General features: G+C 42.4%; 1 protein-coding gene across 1 annotated transcript in view; it reads left to right on the top strand.

The window, feature by feature from the left end:
* LOC123120823 (auxin transport protein BIG) overlaps positions 1-10,354 on the top strand; it is a 22,777-nt gene extending 12,423 nt beyond the window's left edge. The window contains exons 7-14 of the mRNA XM_044540810.1: positions 479-713; positions 821-5,362; positions 5,429-5,651; positions 5,764-6,162; positions 6,671-6,814; positions 6,948-7,973; positions 8,214-8,717; positions 9,337-10,354. Of these exons, the coding sequence (XP_044396745.1) occupies positions 479-713; positions 821-5,362; positions 5,429-5,651; positions 5,764-6,162; positions 6,671-6,814; positions 6,948-7,973; positions 8,214-8,717; positions 9,337-10,143 (7,880 nt within the window). The 3' untranslated portion in view covers positions 10,144-10,354. The remainder of the gene's footprint in view (positions 1-478; positions 714-820; positions 5,363-5,428; positions 5,652-5,763; positions 6,163-6,670; positions 6,815-6,947; positions 7,974-8,213; positions 8,718-9,336) is intronic.
* The last annotated feature ends 85 nt before the right edge of the window (positions 10,355-10,439 follow it).

Genomic DNA, 10,439 nt, shown 5'->3' with positions numbered 1-10,439 from the left:
TAATTAGCTATTTTTTATTGGTTAGTTATACATGTTCAAATGATAGTACTTAAACAGGCAAGGCAATGCCCTTAGTTCTTTTGCTAATTGACCTATTGGCTGCCAGTTAACGTAAAGCGAGGTTGCTGTTCATCTGGTGCAGGATGCACTAAATAATATGAAAGGCACTTTTCTAATGCGACAACACATCTTTCTTTGTGTTGATTCTTCTACCTTCTTCACTTCTGTTCTAAGAATAAGACATGCTCTGCTAAATGTCATGAAAGAATATTCTTATCGATAATATGAGTAGACATGCCATTCGAATTATGTGTAATTGCAATGATGTTTCGGTAGTAACTGTTGCTGATGTTGTCTTTGATTAAAAGTGACAGCCTGGTATTAGGAATGTGAATCATATTTTAATTAAACTATGGCCTGTAAAATTGGCATATTTTATACATTGTGGAGATTAATAGCTTATCTTTGCCTTCTGCAGGTACAGAATTAGTTGACGGTCTAATGCAAGTTTTCTGGGACATTTTGGATTTAGACAGGCCAGATACTCAAATGATAAATAATCTTGTTATACCTTGTGTGGAATTTATTTATAGCTATGCTGAATGCTTGTCTCTGCATACAAATGAGAAGTCTGGTGTTTCAGTGGCACCTGCAGTTGCTCTATTGAAGAAGCTACTATTTGCTCCATATGAAGCTGTTCAGACTTCTAGCAGGTGATCTTTCTGTATTTGCATGTACATTGACATTTCCCAGTTTTTGTTTTATTGCTATCAGCTCTTGTAGTCTTCCCGATAGCTTAAATTTTGTTTCTTATTTTCAGTTTGGCTATTTCATCACGATTTCTACAAGTTCCTTTCCCTAAGCAGACAATGATAGCTAATGATGATGGCTCTGATAATCATGCAAAAGCAAGTGCTTCTGCTATGAATCCCGCTAGTGGAAATGCCCAGGTTATGATTGAAGAAGATCCTGCCACATCGTCAGTGCAGTACTGTTGTGATGGTTGTTCCACAGTTCCAATACTTAGGCAAAGGTGGCACTGCAACATATGTCCAGACTTTGACTTATGCGAAACCTGCTATGAGATACTTGATGCAGATCGTCTACCTGCACCGCATTCAAAAGATCATCCTATGTCAGCAGTAACAATTGAACTTGATACATTTGGAGGTGAGGGCAGTGATATTCATTTCTCTATTGATGAGCTAGCAGATACCAGTGTTCCTCCTCCTGCTGCTGATAGAAGTGTCCAGACCTCACAGTCACCAATTCATGTACTGGATGCAAGTGGATCTGCAGATTTCCCTGGGTCCATGACAGACCAAAGGACGGTTTCAATTTCTGCATCCAAACGTGCCGTTAACTCCCTACTACTCAGTTGTCTAATTGAAGAGCTCAGAGGCTGGATGGGGACCACAGCTGGCACTCAAGCCATACCTATAATGCAGTTGTTCTATAGACTTTCATCTGCAGTTGGTGGACCTTTCATGGATAGCTCAAAGCCAGAATATTTTGATTTGGAAAAATTTGTCAAGTGGCTCATGGATGAAATCAATATAAGTAAACCATTTCCTGCCAAAGCACGATGTTCTTTTGGAGAAGTATCTATCCTTATTTTCATGTTTTTCACACTCATGTTCCGTAACTGGCATCAGCCTGGGAGTGATGGCTCTCATTCGAAGTCTGGTGGAAGCTCTGATTTGACAGAGAAAGGTCATGTTCAGGTTCCAGTGTCAACGACAGGTCTCTCGTCCTCCAGTGATGACAAGGATAAAAATGAATTTGCTTCTCAGTTAATTCGTGCTTGCTCTGCCCTCAGGCAACAATCATTTCTGAATTATTTAATGGACATACTGCAACAGCTTGTTCATATTTTCAAGTCATCGTCCACAAATGGAGAAGGTGGTTCTGGTTCAGGATGTGGATCCCTATTGACAGTGCGGAGAGAGCTACCAGCTGGAAACTTCTCTCCCTTTTTTTCTGATTCATATGCCAAATCTCATCCGACTGATCTATTCATGGACTACAACAAATTGTTGTTGGAGAATACTTTCCGGCTAGTATATAGCATGGTTCGGCCGGAGAAGGAGAAATCGGCTGAAAAGGATAGAAGCTACAAGGTTCCCAACGCTAAGGATCTCAAGTTGGACGGGTACCAGGATGTTCTCTGCAGTTATATTAGCAATCCACATACTACATTTGTCCGTAGATATGCAAGGAGGCTATTCCTTCATTTGTGTGGCAGCAAGACTCACTATTACAGTGTTAGGGATTCGTGGCAATATTCCCATGAAGTCAAGAAACTTCATAAAATCATTAACAAGTCTGGAGGTTTTCGAAATCCTGTGCCATATGAGAGAAGTGTTAAGCTTATAAAATGTTTGTCTACTCTTTGTGATGTGGCTGCAGCAAGGCCCAGAAATTGGCAGAAGTTCTGCTTGAAGCACATGGATCTTCTTCCTTTTCTGATGGACAACATTTACTATTTCAGTGAAGAGTGTATTATTCAGACTCTCAAGCTTCTGAATTTGGCCTTCCATTCAGGGAAAGATGTCAATCAAACTGTACAAAAAACAGAAAGTGGGGATCTTGGAGGTTCTACAAGAACTGGTTCACAATCTTCAGATTCAAAAAAGAAGCGGAAAGGTGATGATGCTTCGGAAGGCACTTCGGAGAAATCCTGCATGGACATGGATCAGGCTGTGGAAGGGTTCAATGACAAGGAAGGGGATGTGTTGAAGCGTTTTGTTGACACATTCTTGCTAGAATGGAACTCAGGAAGTGTCCGCCATGAGGCCAAATGTGTTTTATTTGGACTATGGTACCATGCAAAGAACCTGTTTAAGGAAACAATGTTGAAAGTTCTACTGCAGAAGGTGCAATATCTTCCCATGTATGGCCAGAACATCATTGAGTACACTGACCTCATGACCTGTTTACTAGGAAAAGCAAATGATTCTAGTGCAAAGCAGAATGAAGCTGAACTTCTGAATAAGTGTTTAACATCTGATGTAATAAGCTGCATTTTTGACACCCTCCATTCGCAGAATGAGCTGTTAGCAAACCATCCAAATTCCCATATATACAATACGCTGAGTTGCTTAGTGGAGTTTGATGGCTATTATTTGGAGAGTGAGCCTTGTGTGACCTGTAGCTGTCCAGATGTTCCGTATTCAAGAATGAAGCTTGAAAGCCTCAAGTCTGAGACCAAATTTACTGACAACAGGATAATAGTAAAATGTACTGGAAGCTTTACTATACAGTCAGTGACCATGAATGTTTATGATGCACGTAAGTCGAAGTCAGTGAAAGTGCTGAACCTGTATTACAACAACAGGCCTGTAACAGATTTGTCTGAGCTGAAGAATAATTGGTCTTTGTGGAAACGGGCCAAAAGCTGCCATCTTACTTTTAATCAGACTGAATTGAAGGTTGAATTCCCCATCCCAATAACAGCATGCAATTTCATGATTGAGCTCGATTCATTTTATGAAAATCTCCAAGCTTCTTCACTCGAGTCATTGCAGTGCCCACGGTGCAGCAGGTCTGTCACTGATAAGCATGGAATCTGTAGCAACTGCCATGAAAATGCATATCAGTGCAGGCAATGTAGAAATATTAACTATGAAAACCTTGACTCTTTTCTCTGCAACGAGTGTGGATATAGTAAATATGGCCGTTTTGAATTCCATTTCATGGCAAAACCAAGCTTCTCGTTTGATAACATGGAAAACGATGATGATATGAGAAAAGGATTGGCAGCAATTGAGTCAGAGTCAGAAAACGCTCATAGGCGATACCAGCAACTGATGGGATTTAAGAAGCCTCTCATCAAACTTGTATCCAGCATAGGTGAACAGGAGATAGATTCACAACAGAAAGATGCTGTCCAGCAGATGATGGTGTCCTTGCCTGGTCCCACTTGCAAGGTAAATCGCAAGATTGCACTTCTTGGTGTTCTGTATGGTGAAAAATGCAAAGCAGCTTTCGACTCAGTCAGCAAAAGTGTTCAGACGCTACAAGGACTGCGCCGTGTTCTAATGGCATATCTGCACCAGAAAAGTTCTAATGATGCCAATGCATTGCCAGCCTTTTCAATACCAAGGTCTCCAAGTAGTTGCTATGGATGTAGTACTACGTTTGTTACGCAATGCCTAGAGCTATTACAAGTGCTATCCAAACACACGAACTGCAGGAAGCAACTTGTCAGCACTGGCATTTTATCTGAGTTATTTGAAAACAACATCCATCAAGGCCCTAGAACTTCACGCACTCTTGCCAGGGCTGTGCTATCTTCATTCTCTGAAGGTGATGCAGATGCAGTCCAGGAACTGGACAAGTTGATTCAGAAGAAGGTAATGTATTGTCTTGAGCACCATCGCTCCATGGATATTGCACAATCAACACGAGAAGAGTTACAGCTACTTTCAGAGACATGTGCCCTTGTAGATGAGTTTTGGGAAGCGAGGTTACGTGTTGCCTTTCAGCTTTTGTTCTCTTCTATTAAAGTTGGAGCAAAGCACCCTGCAATTTCAGAGCATATTATTCTTCCTTGTCTGAGAATAATTTCTCAGGCTTGCACACCTCCAAAATCTGATGCTGGGGACAAGGAGTCAGGTGCGGGAAAATCTGGCTTGATGTTGCAATCGAAGAATGATGATACCACAGGTCACTTGGCAACTAATGTATCCTCTTCCAAGGTTCAGTCTGATATATCTGGAAAAAGTCCTGATGGTAGTCGAAGAGGTCAGGATATGCCACTGCTGAGCTATTCAGAATGGGAGAGTGGTGCGTCATATCTGGATTTTGTGAGGAGGCAATACAAAGTATCACAGGCAGTGAAAGGAGTACAGAAAGCACGTCATGATTCGCAGAAATCAGATTACCTTGTTCTGAAATATGGACTCAGATGGAAGCGTCGTGCATGTCGGAAGTCATCTAAAAGTGATTTCTCAAAATTTGCCTTGGGCTCCTGGGTTTCAGACTTGATTTTAAGTTCCTGTTCTCAGTCGATAAGATCTGAGATATGCACTCTTATAAGCTTGCTATGCCCGTCAAACTCTTCCAGACAGTTTCAGTTACTGAACTTGCTCATGTCTTTACTTCCTCGGACACTGTCAGCTGGTGAGAGTGCAGCGGAGTACTTTGAGTTACTGGGGACAATGATTGATTCAGAGGCTTCACGTCTGTTCTTAACTGTTCGTGGTTGCTTAGCCACACTGTGTTCCCTGATAACAAAAGAAGTGTACAATGTTGAATCGCAGGAGAGAAGCCTTAGCATTGACATATCACAAGGATTCATTCTTCATAAACTTGTGGAGCTCCTGAATAAATTTCTCGAAATTCCCAATATTAGAGCAAGGTAAATCTTAATATATTCTCATTCGGAACCCCACCATCTTGTATTTACATTTCCTCCATGTTGCAGATTTATGAGTGACAAGTTACTGTCCGAGGTGCTTGAGGCCTTCTTGGTTATTCGTGGGCTAGTTGTGCAGAAGACGAAGTTAATCAATGACTGCAATCGGCTTTTGAAAGACCTTCTTGATAGCTTACTTATAGAGAGTACTGCAAACAAACGCCAATTTATTCGTGCTTGCATCTCTGGATTGCAGAAGCATGTGAAGGAGAAAAAGAGACGGACATCTCTGGTACAAGCACATACATTTTTTTTTTGTTTGGATATTGTGCTTAACTTCTTTTCCTGTTCCTATCAACGCTCATAATAAAATGCAACTTAATTGTGATCATGCTCTTTTGCAGTTTATTTTGGAGCAACTCTGTGATTTGATTTGCCCAGTGAAACCAGAGCCTGTTTACCTTTTGATTTTAAACAAGTCACATACTCAAGAAGAGTTCATCAGGGGTTCCATGACAAAGAGTCCATACTCCAGTGTGGAGATTGGCCCACTAATGAGAGATGTGAAAAACAAAATATGTCGGCAACTTGATTTGATTGGACTTATAGAAGATGACTATGGTATGGAATTACTGGTTGCTGGGAATATAATTTCACTTGATCTTAGCATCTCCCAGGTCTATGAGCAAGTGTGGAGAAAGCACCACGGCCAAACTCAGCATTCTTTGTTGAGTGCCAGTACACTCTCTGCTACGTCATCTGTCAGAGATTGCCCGCCAATGACGGTAACCTACAGACTACAGGTACATTACGAGGGTTTAACTTATTTTTTGTTGCCTTAAATTCTTTACTGTGTATGTAGCACCTTGCTAGCTGTAGCAGTTTTTTGATATCTTGATGCTTGTTTCCATGCGCTGCTCCTTGGCCATATACAAGTTTGCGTTAACCTTTACCCCTGCATTGAGGCTATGTCGAGCCAAGAGCATTTTCATTACTATGGAAAATGTTTAATTGTGTCCTCTGTGAAGCACCAAATCTCTCTCTTTTAAAAACTGTGAAGCGCCAAACCTTTGAACCGGTATTGTGTGCACATTACAATTGTATACATGCCTAGTGTTCCATCATAGCTTTTATTGGTAAATCATATTGCTGTACATGTATTGAGTAATTCAGTAATTTGAGGATAGTCTATTTGGTCTGAAACTGGTTAAGGATTGTGCATGGTTTGATTTTCTGCCTCCTCTTGGATTAATATACATCCTGATTTATTCACATCATTCGCTGTTGTGTCCATTTTTTTTCCCTGATCAGGGTTTAGATGGTGAAGCAACTGAGCCCATGATTAAAGAGCTAGAAGAAGAAAGGGAGGAATCACAAGATCCTGAAATTGAATTTGCCATATCAGGTGCTGTTAGGGAATGTGGAGGTCTGGAAATTATATTAAGCATGATTCAGGTATGTTCTGTCAATACTTTTGGTTTTCTTGTCCCTCAAGTGCAGTGTCATGAAGTTGAAAAAGTTTACATTTATTCAACTGTTATGCTTCAGTTCTGTTATTTTTATTGAATCCCAGTTTTCTTTTTGCCAGAGCCTACGTGATGACGAGTTAAGATCTAACCAGGAGGAGTTGGCTTCAGTTCTTAACCTTCTCAAGTATTGTTGCAAAATCCGTGAAAATAGATGTGCCTTACTACGTCTGGGTGCCCTTGGTTTGCTACTTGAGACAGCCAGGCGCGCGTTCTCAGTAGATGCAATGGAACCAGCCGAGGGTATTCTATTAATTGTAGAAAGCCTTACATTGGAAGCTAATGAGAGCGACATAAGTATCTCGCAAAGTGTATTTACAACTAGTGTTGAGGAGACTGGTGCGTGTGAGCAGGCCAAAAAAATTGTTCTCATGTTTTTGGAGAGGTTATGTCATCCTGTAGGCACCAAAAAATCAAACAAGCAACAAAGGAATGAGGAGATGGTTGCCAGAATCTTGCCTTACCTGACCTATGGAGAGCCAGCAGCTATGGAAGTTCTGGTCGAACATTTTGAGCCCTACCTTAGGGACTGGAGTGAGTTTGACCGGTTGCAGAAGCAGCACGAAGAGAATAAAAAAGATGACAATTTAAGCCAAAAGGCATCAATGCAGAGATCTGCTGTTGAAAACTTTGTTCGAGTGTCGGAATCACTCAAGACGAGTTCATGTGGTGAGAGGCTGAAGGAGATTATTCTAGAGAAGGGCATTACAAAAGCTGCTTTAGGGCATCTGAAGGAAAGATTTGCTTCTGCAGGGCTGGCTAGCTCTAGAACTAGTGCAGAATGGGCAGCTGGATTAAAGCTGCCATCTATTCCATTCATCCTATCAATGCTGAAAGGGCTTGCAAAGGGTCATTTGCCTACACAGAAGTGTGTCGATGAAGAAGGCATTTTACCACTTCTCCATGCTTTAGAAGGGGTGCCTGGTGAAAACGAAATTGGTGCACGAGCAGAAAATCTTTTGGACACCCTAGCGAACAAAGAAAATAATGGTGATGGCTTCCTGTGGGGGAAGATTCAAGAACTGCGGCATGCTACGAGGGATGAGATGCGACGCCGTGCTCTCCAGAAAAGAGAAATACTACTTAAGGTAAGTAGGTAACCGCTACAGATATAGTTTCATCAGCTGTTATGTTTCAACCGATTGTTTTAACCCTGTTTTTCAAAGATTATTCTGCAAATGCGCAAAATCACGTTGAATCTTGAACTGAAATTATAGGCTATTGATTATTCCTTGTTTTTATTTGTGTAGTTTATGCTTTGTTGTTTTATCTCAATGTCTACATTTGCACCACAAAGTAACATATTTTGCTGCTTTCTTTCTCTCTAGGGGCTAGGAATGCGGCAAGAATTTGGTTCGGATGGAGGTAGACGTATCGTTGTCTCTCAGCCTATAATCGAAGGTTTTGATGATGTGGAAGAAGAGGAAGAAGGGCTGGCCTGTATGGTCTGTAGAGAAGGGTATACTTTAAGACCAACAGACATGTTAGGAGTCTATGCTTTCAGTAAACGGGTGAACCTGGGTGCAACAAGTTCTGGCAGTGGCCGTGGGGATTGTGTATTCACTACTGTTAGCCACTTCAACATCATACACTACCAATGTCATCAGGAAGCCAAACGAGCTGATGCTGCACTGAAGACTCCTAAAAAGGAATGGGATGGGGCTACCCTGAGAAACAACGAGACATTGTGTAATTGTATCTTTCCGCTGAGGGGGCCATCTGTTCCACATGGGCAGTACAACCGATGTGTCGATCAGTATTGGGACCAACTGAATTCTCAAGGACGGGCAGATGGAAGTCGTCTCCGGTTGTTGACATACGACATTGTTCTGGTACGTGGCTGTTGCTATCGTGATCTCCTTCTTAAAACAATATAAGAAATGAATCTAAGGGTTTGCGCTATCACCATTTCTTTTGTACGATAACAGTTGGGTAGAGCCCTACTGGTTATATTAACAAAAAGCAGCAAGGTTACAAAATTCTGTGCAGAGTCAAGAAAACCAAGTAATGAAAACCATCTACAAATGGAATAGGTGATGAACTCCAAAAACAATTCCAAACTGAAGAGAAAATATTCTTAACAAATGTTGGTTTATTTTACTTGAATGAAAAGTTGAAACATCTAGTGTAATCTACACTCTTTGTTTTTTATTTTGCCAAACACCCTGTACAGCGTGTAATTTTGTGATCTGATGGCAATATGACACTGAAATCCATGGCCACATGGCTATTGTAAGGATGCAAAATCTGGTGAATATTATTCTTGTCTAGCTAGTCTCCCCTATTGTTACCTAAGGGGAGAGGCAAACACTGGGTTTGGGACTTCAGGGAACGTAAAATTTGGCCTAGCAATTCACTGAATTGTTGTTAACATTTCCGTGGATAGATTTTCTGTTCTTTCACATCTTACAAACGACTAATTGCAGAAAATTGTTGTGTTGTTTTTACTAGATGCTGGCCAGGTTTGCCACAGGTGCTTCTTTCAGCACCGACTGCAAGGGTGGGGGGAAGGAGAGCAATTCACGGTTTCTTCCTTTCATGATCCAGATGGCTTCTCATCTTGTAGATGGAAGTGCCAACCAGCAACGCCATTCGATGGCCAAGGCCATCTCTACTTACCTGTCCAGTTCTCTCTCAACTTCAGAATCTCCCAGTCGAGTTTCAGCTTCTCCCCCTGGAGCTCGGGGTAGTCCAGGGTCTCCGGAGGAAACTGTGCAGTTTATGATGGTCAACTCTCTGCTGTCCGAGTCTTACGAGAGCTGGACACAGCACCGCCCCGCTTTCCTGCAGAGGGGCATCTACCATGCTTACATGCAACACAAGCATGGGCGATCCGCCCTCAAGCTTTCCGCCGAGTCGTCTTCCTCCGCTGCCCGGTCAGATGAAGGTTCGTCCGCTGATCCAAACGACGACGGCAAGAGGCTCTTTGCCATTGTCCAGTCGATGCTGGTGTACACTGGCTTGGTCGAGCAGCTGCAGCAATTCTTCAAGAAGGGCAAATCATCTGGGACTAGCAAGTCAAGCCAGAAAGACGAAGCAAGCAGCAAGTGGGAGTCGACGATGAAAGAAAGGCTGAGCAACATGAAGGAGATGGTGGGACTATCAAAGGACCTGCTCTCATGGCTCGACGACATGACCTCGTCTGAAGATTTGCAGGAGGCCTTCGACGTCATGGGGGCGCTGCCAGACGTGTTCTCCAGTGGGTACACGAAATGTGATGATTTTGTCCGGGCTGCCATACAGGCTGGGAGGAGCTGAGCGGCCACAGCTCCACTCCACTCCACTGTTTGTGTTGATATAAGGCACGGCCCTTTTTGTTTTGTATGATGATGTTGAGATAGGCAGCTTGTTTGTAGCAGCTGTAAACAGTCTAGCACTTGGAGATCAGCTGGTTGAACTTGTATAATATTATGTCGTGGCGTTGACGGCCTTCATTCTCAACATGCTTCGCTCCTGCTGTTATCTGTTACAGTTGCCGCTTTTCCCCCCTTTTGGCCTGCGCTGGTTTCCTGCTTTGCCTCGGGATTGATTCGGATGGGTTAAGTGGCTGAGTT

Source organism: Triticum aestivum, chromosome 5D (assembly GCF_018294505.1).
Source record: "Triticum aestivum cultivar Chinese Spring chromosome 5D, IWGSC CS RefSeq v2.1, whole genome shotgun sequence".
NCBI classification, from domain to species: Eukaryota; Viridiplantae; Streptophyta; class Magnoliopsida; order Poales; family Poaceae; genus Triticum; species Triticum aestivum.
This window is presented reverse-complemented; position numbering and strand designations above follow the sequence as displayed.